Below are 10,821 nucleotides of genomic sequence, written 5' to 3' on the forward strand. Positions count from 1 at the left end.
CACAAGTTGTTTGAACTTTTGACAGTTTGTGAACACGTGTGCATAACTGATAAGAAGGGCTCCAGCTTTGAAGACGACTTTATTGCATTTTGTACTATAAAACCTGAGTTTGTTCCCTTTAAAGGAAGTGTAAAATTCTAGCCATAAACATAGGGTTTAACTGAAAACGTATATAAGTAGCGCTCTTTTGGTAAACCCATACTTTCAACTGAAATGCTCTGAGCTGGCAGGTGCTTTCTGCCCGCTGGAAACCAGTGTGGAAGTGGGCCATGTCCCATGCTCTGGTGCAACAGTCATTACAATACCGGTGGACGCTGGACTTTTTTCCAAGGGTTGTAGCTCTGGAGATGTTTCCATTCCTACAGATGATCATCTGCAAGGACACAGCCACCGAACGCCAAACTACACACTGCTGTCGCACAGGACTTATTTGCAGTCTTTTCAGTCAGCAGCTCATTAACAGATCACAATGACTGTGCCAGGCCTATCGGCTGGCTCTGTGTTTTCATTGTTAAATGGCATAAAGCAGAATTTCCAGCTGACAAATGGATCTGTAGACCACATCTCCTCTGTCAGTTCAACATCGTGACATCGACACCAGTATGCTACTGCAATGAGAAAGCTGTTGATGAAGTACAGCCAAGGGACGTTCATCTCCATGTAGGCTGGAATCCGAGCACCGAGAAACAAAATGATAATTTGAAGAAGAACTAAAGGTGCCCAAGTGCCAAGAAAACAGATGAGGAGTCTGGTCAGGAGCTGCCACTTAGAGCAAGTGCCGTTGTTGTTAGACACACAGGGGAACATCAGAACAGGCTGACCGGCAAAGGAAACTACCCTGACAGACAGCAGCATGGTTACAACTTGCTTCCAACAAGCCAGAAGAGCCACGGCTATCAGCAGCACCGTGGCACATGAGACCGAGTAGCTCTGCATGCTGGTATAGAGAGGGCACTGATAAGGGGAAAAACGGTTCTGAATTTCTAGTTCTTCATAGATAGCAGGAACTTTTAGAATACAAAAGAACCCTGAAATCCATATAACAACCACAGCAAATACATAAAGTAATCTTTGACCTCTTTTAGGAAATTGAGAGGTTTGGGCTACAGTCATGTAATAATCCAGACCGGCCACAAGATACACCGGGTAATGCAAAATACTGTAAGTAAGAGAAATTATCTGAGTGAACAGGCAAATGTGGTACTTTGTAAAGCGCACACCCCAGAGGGCAAAGTCCTCAAAACAGAAAATGAAAGATATACTCATCAGCAGTACGAAATCAAGAAGTGCTAGTGAAATGCAAAAGTATCCCAAAAAACTAGTTTTCACATTTTTTTGCTTAACTTGCAACATGAAGAAATCAAGGAACACTTTCCCGAGTACAATCAGGAGCAACATGCAGCTGATTTCAAAAGATTGGTTGACCTGGGTGTAGTGGTACTGACCAGAACAATTTTCACAGAGTATGGCAGCCATCCTCCGATAGTGAGGACCAGCAAAGTAAGTATCACAGGGCACAGTGCTTCATATCTGAAAAGAAGGAAAAAAAAAAAAAAAAGTTTGTAACAATTTATTTCTGGGTACCTCTATCAATTAGTTAATTCTCCATCATAGCAAATACTCAATTTACACCTGAATTTTCCAGGCTCCTTAATCAAGAGTAAACAGCTTCACCAACACATCAGTAGGATTTAGGCACTTCTTGACAATTTATGTTCTTCAAACTACATTCCCGAGAGTTAAAAAGTCAACATAGATATCGAAGTTACTTTTTCCTAAGGAAAGGCTGGCTGTGTTCCTTTCCTTTAGAAAGTATGGGGGTCTTTCTGTCCAGCTGGGCTGAGGGAGGGATGTTTCAGAGCTCCTACATATTTTGAAGAAATTAGGCAACGACAGAGGACAGAAATCATACAAGATTTCACATTTTGGCCTCACAGTTCATTATGCTCAAAGAACCTATATGGAACTGAGACTGCGGAAACGTCCTGTAAGCATTAGAAGCATCAACCCAACTCATCCCTTTTCGGTGCTAAAATCCTGGAACACGAAGGCAATCCGAAGCCTTACAGGAACTGTTCTCCATGTGCTAACTGCTGAGGAAAATGCACACGGGATGGCTTCATGTGTGTCAGCGGGACACACTAGGTGAAGATGTACCTGCTTTCTTCTCTCTTTCCTAAAGGAGCAGGATGCTTCAGCAGAGAAAAGCTGAGGAGCCAAGGCAGCCGTACAGCGGAACCGCCTCTCAGGAGCTCTGGTAACAGTGATTCACTTGTATTTAAACAGGCACCCACACCGCGTTGTTACCAGCTTGCGGGGGCTAGCGAGCGTTTGAGTCGGCGTCTCCTGAAAAACCAGCTTGGAACAACTGGAAACGCTTGGCAGTGCACCCTGAGATGCGTCCACGGAACTCGGCCACCGGCCCACCCGGGCTCGCTGCTTCGCCTTCACCCGCGCACGTACCTTTCGCCTGCTAGAACCTGTTACAGCACGACAACAGCCTCCGGGCTGCGCGCCGCGGCCGGCACCGCACGCTGCCTGGGGCGCGCCGGGACGGGCAGCCTGCGGGCCCGGCCGGCTCGCACGGGGCGGCCCGTCACCCAGCCCCGCAGGAGCGCTGGGGCCACAGGGCGAGAGCCCCGCCGCAGGTCGGGCCGCTGCTGCCTCGGGGCGGCGGCCGGGGCCGAGCACGGGGGCGGCCGCCCGCTCCCCCCCAGCCCGGGCCGCTGCCGGGGGCTGCCGCGCCGCCGCCGGGCCCCGGGCCGCCCCGCGGGCTCCTCCGCACCGGCCCGGGGGCGGCTCTGAGGGGACGGCAGCGGCCGCGGCGCCGGGCTCCCGCCCCGGCCGGCCCCTCCTCGCCCGGGAACCCACCTGCTGCTGCCGCCGCCCCTCCGCGCTCCTCCTCGGCGTGTGCCGCGGGGACCGGCCCCGGCCTCCCGCCCCAGGCGGCGGCCCCCTCAGGCGGCGGCCATCTCCGCCCCTGCGCATCGCACGGGGAGCGGCCGGGGTGGGGCGGGAAGGGCCGGGCTGGGCTCGCCGCGCCGTCGGGTGGGGCCTGCCCGCTCCGCTCCGCACCGCTCCGCGCCGCTCCGCACACACCCGGCCGCTCGGCTCCCGCCGCCTGCGGGCTGCGGCCGGCCCTGCCTCTCGGGGCCGGGGCCGCCCTGAGGAAAAGCGCTGGGGGCGGCGCGGGCCGGGGGGAGCGGGGCGCCGCTGGTCACCGGAGCGGCGAGGGCCGGGCGGCGCGGCCCTCCGGGGCCACCGAAGCCAGCACACAGGGGGCGGGTGACCGCTTTCTGCGGTAACCGTGTGGCATAGGGGGGGAAAGGCTGCGGGGGCTGAGGGCGGCTCGGCGGCAGGGGCCGTGGCTCTCGGGGCAGGGGCCGTGGCCTCCGGTGCCGGGCACGGCGGTGGGCGTGCGGCCGTGGCGTGCGAAGGCCGGTGTGTGCCCCCCGCGTGTGCTCGCCCCCGCGCTGGCTCTGGGACTCGGCCCCGCTGGGAAACACGCGCCGGTCCCAGACACACAGAGGTGTCGGGGCAGGAGCGGGGATGCTGGTCCCCTCCCAGCGATGGCCCTGCAACCACCCAGCGGAAAAACTGGAAAAACTCAATTTCTGTTTCTTTTCTGGTCTGACAGGTGGAAGAGCTCTCAGCACAGATCTCCTGTCCCTGCCCACGGAGCCCTCCGTGGGGAAGTGCCCGGCTTCCCTTGGGGCACGGTCAATGCACAATTCCGTGGATTTTGAGGCTTCCACATGGACGTTACCCTTCCGTACTGCCGTACTGAACGCAGCATGCCTCTAAACATGAGACAGTTCACCTTCTTCGGCATAGCTCTACTTTTATCCTTGATTAAGCCATCGAATCAGTACTCCAGGAGTCAGCTAGTGGTGTATTTGCAACACAGTTCAAACTTTTGACGTCATGTAATGGTTTTGTAGAACGCTTCTGGTTTTGAAATACAACACAAGATTGTAAAAACCCTCAATACTGTGTATTTAGTCTCTTCCACAAGGGAACTTAATATTTAACTGGCAACTGCATTCTGGTAATGATACAGTTAAAGGGCTATAAATAAATATTAACTGTGAACGCTACCCTGGCAAAAAGATTTTTCACAAGTGGGTCTCTCAATTCTTCTTCCTCAGAGATTCTCAATAATTACAAAAAGTTTAGGAGAGAGGTTAGCAAATACCCATTATTTGTTTAAAAATAATGATGAATTAAAACAGGTAATCCTGGAAATAAATATAAAACCTTATAAGTGGGTTGGCTTTTCAGCTTGGCCATCCTGTGGCAATCTACTTAATAAAATTTAAAGATTCACGGTAACAGTACTTCACCTCTTCCAGATCAAAGTACTAATTTAGTTTTCCATTTGTTGTTTTAATTCCCATTTACCGGCATGTGTAGGACAGCTGCACATCCCACTGGAGGAATGGCTTGCTGAGGGACCTGAACGGTGCTTCTTAAGTTAATTGGCAGTGGTTTGCTGATCACTGCATGTACACAATGTAGCTGTAATACTATGACATCTTTATTTTTTCCCTTTTATGTATTTGGTAATTCAGCATTAAATGTAATGAGAGGCTTGGAAGCCTGTGACTTCCATGCTGCAGCACCTGCCCTGTGCCCAGGACGGCCACTCCTCTGCCTCCACAGGATGCTCATCTGAACTAGCTTACTGAGCAGGAGTTGCTAGTGTGAGTCTCTAGATGATCTGGGAAGAGGTAGTGTCTAACATCCTTCCTTTCCCAAAAATTAGGGACTGGCAAGAATAAATGAAATCTTTTAGATACTTCCTGCAGATCAGATTGCCTGAAACTTGGGCAGAACTCTGGGACCTAATGAGGAGAGCTAAACCCTTTGGGAGATTTTTGGGTTTGTTGATGATCGGTATTATATTCTGAAAAAATGTGAGAGCTTAAAGTAATCTGAGGCAGCATTCACACTGGCAATATTTTCTTACCCAAACAGTACTTACTAGGGCTGTTAGACAAGTTGCAATGTAATGAGAAAATGTTTACACCTGAGATGGGTATTGTACATTCTGAGCACCCGGTCCATGGTGTGGACCCACTCAGAAGTATCCGAGTGGTGATGACCTCACAAATTTTCTTCTTAGTTCCAATCCCAAGTAAAGCAACAGAAGTGATTTTCCCAGTGGTAGCTAATGAATTGTTTTTGTGGTATCTTTCTGATGTTTTTGTTTCTGATCATGTCTGTCTTTACGACTGCAGAAACTACTGTACTGGCCTATGTGGGGAGATACCTGGTTGGTAGAAATGAACAGCCAGGAGGGGATGGGGACAGTTCAGACATTTTTTCTGCAGATAAAAATCCTGATGAGCATGTGACTTCCAGAGTATGCAGCACAGTACGTCAGCTCCATGCTCAGCGAGCCTTCCGAGCAGGCTCCTCAGCATGGCCCACAGGAGCACTGTGCTGCCCAGGTTACATCCTGAGTTAATGCTGAGACACTTGGCTTCCCTTTCCCTCCACCAAGGCCCTCTGTGGCAGTTGTTTGAAAGTTTGCTTACTACTTACTGATTGCTCTCAGGTGATTCTTTTCTGCTTCTGATTGCCACATCTCATCTTCCTGTTTGTCAGAGAAATGATACTGCAAGATGGGATGCCCTGCTGTGCTAGAAGCTGCTTACATCGAGTATGGGATAAGGGCAGAACTTCTTTAGCACCAACTCCGCTTGCAGCTTCGCAGGAAAACTTGCAGGTACTTGACAAATACCATACTCTGTTAATAATGGCTCGAGCCCATCCTGCTTGATTAAAGAGGCTGCATTTATATTCATGTGCAGCAATAGAAAGGTTTAAGGAATTAATTTATATTTGCATGCAGGAGCTGAATGTGAAAATAAGACAGGAGACCGCCTCGTCCAGGAGAAGGGTGCATGTAATGATACATCAAACCTCTTGCAAAAGCTGTTTGTGTTTTCTTCAGATGATGATGTTGTCCTTCTGTGTCCCCTGTAGTCAGAAGATATTTGCATAGGTGCTTCCTTCTGCTTTCAAGACTGTGTCCTGCTGCTGGTGGCTCATATTTTGGGTTCTGTTAATGGTAAGGGTAGGATTTTAAGACAAAGGGGAAAGGAACAAGTACTTCAACTCTAACTTCAAATCTAATTTGTTCAGTTTCTGAAAGAAACAGAGTGACTGAACAAAGTTTGTGTCCTCATAGAGTGGGGATTGGTCTCTACCTTCTCCCTTCTGTGACGAAGCTCAGCACCGCGGCCCCACGGTTCGCTGCGGCTTTTGAAGTCACTTACAAAGACCAGTGGGGAGTAGGAGAGTTTCTGCATGTTCCTTCTGCTTCATCCTCAGTGCTGCCTGATTTAGGGCCAGGAGGTTCCCTTCAGACAGGGGTAGGTGTAGATAGCAAATGCAACTTCTTTACCATTACTTGAAGGATTCGAGGGGGTGCTTTGTGTGTAGTTAGAACGGAATCTTTTACTTTTCCCCAGTTTTTCCTGCTTGGGACGTGTTGTGCTTCAAAAGCTAGTTGTAATCTGCCCCTTCATTCAGTTGAGCAGAAGGAATAAGTTTAAACCCCACCTCTGTGTATTTCAAGAAATCTTACCTTGACATTTTGGGCACCTCAAGCCACGTGGGAGCAAGACAGGGAGATCAAATGCGTATTTATGCAGTTTGATGTCATGTGTGGGGAAAGCTATACACTGCAAGGTAACCTCCTGGAAAAATTGTTACGAGAAATCAATATCCTGAGCAGCCAGGAGCTGGGCATGGCTCAGTTTGGAGACAAATGGACATAACAGCCGTGAGCAGAGCTGGCAGTGGGCTGCGGTGAGCGCAGAACATTGTGTCTGGAATGTATTTGTATGTAGAGACGAGTGCCAATCTGACACAGCCTCGCCTGTATCCTTCCCTTTTGCCTGGGTATACCTTTAACTGGGTGTTGCCTGGCTGAGCATGTTTAATGCCCTATTAGATTTTATGCCTTGTCAGCATGGGATCAGCAACTGGAGTTTTGCAATGGCTGATGAGCAGGCAGTTGTGCAGTTGCTGTTCCTGAAAGGCTGCATGTCTCAGAAAAAAACAGTATGGTGTTTACGAAGATTTTAAATTTTCAATAAAATACTTGACCAGTGTCCCATTTACAAGATGTTTCCATTTACATTTCAGGAATCTTTTAAAAGCACAGATTATGTGCATTTGGATCTTGATTTGCATCATTTGAGGTGCTCATCTTAAAAGTAACAGGTTTGTTCATAGGAAGTTCTTGTTGAGAAAAAACTATTTCCATTGTAATTTTAATTCGAAGGCATCTTGTTACAGAACTCTAACGCTGCTTGTTCAATGAAAATCTAGTACATGCAGCACGTAGTTGATGTCAGCCTTGTAGTAGCGTTTCCTTGATTTGTGTAACTGCAGCATGCTTTCACCGTACAAGGTGTAACCTTTCCTGGTGCTCATGATGATGATGATGATGCAGGGGTATTTTTATTTTTTATTTTTCTATTGGCTTGTCTTTGACACAAAGAATTTTTCAGGGAACTAGAAGAAAGATGGGAAGAGCAAGGCTCTGAAAACTGTGTTGTATGAACCAGTAATTTATAAGATCTGATACATGGCTCACTGGTCACTGTGACAAGAAAGTAAAATTGTTAAGACTGAAGCCAACATGGGGTGCAAGGGGTGATGCTACTGTCATTGTTTTGTTGTTTGTGAGCAACACAGAGTGAGTAATCTTCTGTAACCTTTTAGAATATTGCTACCTCCTGGTAGATTTCAATTTTAAACAAATTCTATAGTGGCACTTCTATTTAAAAGGAAGCTAAAAAGCAGTGAAGTGTAATTTCAGTCCCACCCTCAGTCTGAAGAATTCAAAACTACATCTTCTTATTCCCAACAAACAGCTTTTCTTAACTATTAGTGGAAGATTCATATGCCAGAAAGAGAAAATAAGAATTTACTGTTAAGGCTAGTGAGAGTCACCTGGGACTCTTCTCTGCGTTTCATTTACTGACTAGTAAAGGTAAACTGCCAGAGGGCCTCATAAGCACTGATATCCTTTACTGGATCCAGGCTACGGAGTACTTTATGGGATCATAAGCTTAGCCTTTTCTGTGTTTGGTTTATGTTTTACATGATGAGGATTAATGGTGGTTACCACCTGTAGAGTATGCTTTGATCTATATCTAAAGCATGATCTGTGTTTACTGAGTAGATAGCGCTCTCTTTACTTTAACTTGCACTGAAACCATTCGCCTAAAGCTGTTACTAACTCTAAACTAATTCCTCTCTCAAAAGTCTTTTATTATAAACCAAGTATGTTTCTGAGTGATCATTATTTTCACATTAAAAAAAAAACACAAACCACAAAAATGCATGGCAAAACGAGTGCCTGCTGTGTCAGCCAGTAAGTAATGGACTCTTTGTGGACACAAAAAGTAAATGTTCCTTTTGTTTTCCTGCACCTGTTGCTGTATTACAAATAAAATCATCCGATGTTTTATTAAATAAAATGGAAAGCCTTAATAAAATTGTACCAGCCATTACCAGGAAGCCTATTGAAAACATTCAGCAGCTGCTTCAGTCTCAGTTCACTTACACTGATAGGATTGTTTCGTCCTTCTGCTCTAAGTGAAAAAGCTGCAGTGCCGTGTCGGTGTGCAGCAGAGCCTGGGACCGTTTCATACCACTCTCCTCTAACTCCCTTTGAAGTATTTGATTAGAATCAATAATAAATCATGCTCAGCAGTTAAGTGCCTGTGACTTACAAAAGTTTGTTAGAAGTGAGTGTCCCGGGTCTTACATCTAAGTGTTTTGCAAACATCAGCTTACATACCCTTACAGCATAGTGGTAAAGCAGGTAAAGATCTACTGTGTTATTCTGACTTTACAGAGGGGGATTAATCAGAGAGGTTAAGACTCAAATCAGTCAACCTTTTTCATTAGATAAAATGCCCAGGTAGCCTGAGGAATCCTCTGGAGCGAGCTGGAGGTCGGCCTCACTCAATATAGTTAACCATCACCACTCTTTCTCTAAAGGTCCCTAACAGAACTGACCTGTATCTTCTGTATTTAAAAGTCAACGCATCTGTCGCATAGCTGTGTTGGCAAGTAGGTGGAGACTTTCACAGAACAGGCTGTAGTTCCTAACAAGAGTTGGCTAATTTGAAAGAAAAGGTAACCCTAGCAATAATCTCCATTCTAAATGCTGAACAGTAGGTCTTATGTTAAAACCACTAAGGAACTGCATATTGGAAAATGTTTGAGAAATGCTATTTTTACCAGAAAGTCTAACAAAGAATTTTGTTCAAACTTGGATGATTCCAACGTTTCTAGGTTTGGTTTTAAAAATGTATGAGAAGTAGTTGGATGAAATGTCAGCCCAGCAGTAAGTGATACAGCCCTCCCTTCCCACAACAGGGAGGAGGTGAACAGCGAGGCCGATGGGCAGAAGGTGCAGCCTGGGGACCTGGGGGCAGTCCCTCGGGGTCCCCTGCTGGGACGCGTCTTCCTGGCCACCCAGCGTGAGCGGAGGAATTACCCACAGAGTCTGTCTCCTGCCTTGTTCTTGTGATGTTACCAATGTGTGAATCTACTCTGCATTTATCCCAGTGCAACTCCATGCAGAATTTAGACTCAAATATAAGGAAATAAGGCAAATACAAGCTTTCTAGAACTCATAGTAGTATGTATAGGATCTATATGTATAAAACTTTCTCATCCGAAAAGTTGATCTAAAATTGTGCGCTGCAGCGTGCCTCGTGCAGGAGTGGGTGGCTGGCTTTGGCATTCCTCGTTTGGCCTGGCATGGATAAAGCCACGCCAGGGACACCACTAGCTCGTAGCATCCTCTGCCTGCTCTGCTTTGCTTTGCTTTATTTCACAGCCAGGATTTTTGAGCCCGTCCTACTGGTGTTTTCAGCTCGAGATGACCCTGCTCTCCTTCTCTCTTCAGGCACTAACCTGAGGCGGAGGAGGAGGGAAAGAGGGAAGTGAATCTGGAAGTTAAAAGGACTCAGCTCCCCCTTCATCAGTAAGTCAAGGTCAGAGCATCTTTCAAGGGCTTGGTGGTCCTGGGTTAACAGTTGGACTTGATAATCTCAAAGGTCTTTTCCAATCTAAATGATTCTGTTATTCTATGATCCACAGTCAGGCCCACAGGGACCAAGAGCTCATTCAGACTCTGGAACACCCAACGATAGGGAAGCCGGTTTTCTGTCCTCACTGTGGCATTTCCAGGGAGAACAGTAGTTACTGATACTTAACTTTTCCACTGTGGTATTTTTCCTCCAGGCGGTTTTTAGGTGGCTTGAGGTTTTTTTTGGTTTTGGTTGGTTTGGGGTTTTTTTTTGTAAATTGCTTAGGTTTGCGGCTGGAGTATGTAATCTGTGGCACAGGGATAGCACAGGGTAAGCAGCTCAGCAACTGCATGAGGGAGGGCAAGGGCAGGACACAGCAGCAGGAAGACGGGAAGGGTTTACTCTGTAAACTGGGCTCTCTTGAAATCAATCTGCCAACAAATCCAAGAGGGATTCTGACAGGAACTTCCAACTGCTGCCAGTAAAACAACTGCAGCTGGAAGAGGATGCTTCTTTGTTGCCCGGTGCTTTAGGTGCCAACTGTGAGGTTTGAATATTACTTTGCTGTCCTTGTGACCCTGTTAGAAAGGAACTATATGCTCAGAGGAGCGGGAGAGCAGCTCTGCAAGGCTCTTGCAGCCAAGTGCCACAGAGAGAACTGCAGGTGGTTGTAGGAAGGAAAATGAGGGGCTACGCCAGGCAGGTCTGTTTTCCACATTTCCTCAGTTAATGTTTACATTGTCTATATCTGATG

The 10,821-nt window shown here is 47.3% G+C and overlaps 1 protein-coding gene and 1 long non-coding RNA gene across 8 annotated transcripts; one reads left to right on the forward strand and one right to left on the reverse strand.

The window, feature by feature from the left end:
• Window positions 1-60: 60 nt before the first annotated feature.
• Window positions 61-3,012, reverse strand: GPR160 (G protein-coupled receptor 160). Of its 6 annotated transcripts, XM_055724050.1 has the most exons (4): window positions 2,872-2,983; window positions 2,158-2,346; window positions 1,633-1,864; window positions 61-1,530 (listed from the first exon to the last, which is right to left on the reverse strand). In XM_055724050.1, exon 4 carries the CDS (start codon window positions 1,474-1,476, stop codon window positions 457-459), a length of 1,020 nt encoding a protein of 339 aa, XP_055580025.1. In that variant the 5' UTR covers window positions 1,477-1,530; window positions 1,633-1,864; window positions 2,158-2,346; window positions 2,872-2,983; the 3' UTR covers window positions 61-456. The 6 variants fall into 6 exon arrangements, with proteins under 6 accessions (XP_055580025.1, XP_055580024.1, XP_055580026.1 ...); XM_055724049.1 differs by lacking the exon at window positions 2,158-2,346 and having other exon boundaries at window positions 2,872-2,984; XM_055724051.1 differs by lacking the exon at window positions 2,872-2,983 and having other exon boundaries at window positions 1,770-1,864; window positions 2,158-2,865.
• A 66-nt stretch (window positions 3,013-3,078) lies between these two features.
• Window positions 3,079-8,957, forward strand: LOC114016103 (uncharacterized). Of its 2 annotated transcripts, none has more exons than XR_008734525.1 (3): window positions 3,079-3,301; window positions 3,638-4,730; window positions 5,611-8,957. It is a non-coding gene; the product is annotated as an uncharacterized LOC114016103 (long non-coding RNA). The 2 variants fall into 2 exon arrangements; XR_008734526.1 differs by having other exon boundaries at window positions 3,080-3,301; window positions 3,638-4,703.
• The last annotated feature ends 1,864 nt before the right edge of the window (window positions 8,958-10,821 follow it).

Source organism: Falco cherrug, chromosome 11, assembly GCF_023634085.1.
Source record: "Falco cherrug isolate bFalChe1 chromosome 11, bFalChe1.pri, whole genome shotgun sequence".
Lineage (NCBI taxonomy): Eukaryota > Metazoa > Chordata > Aves > Falconiformes > Falconidae > Falco > Falco cherrug.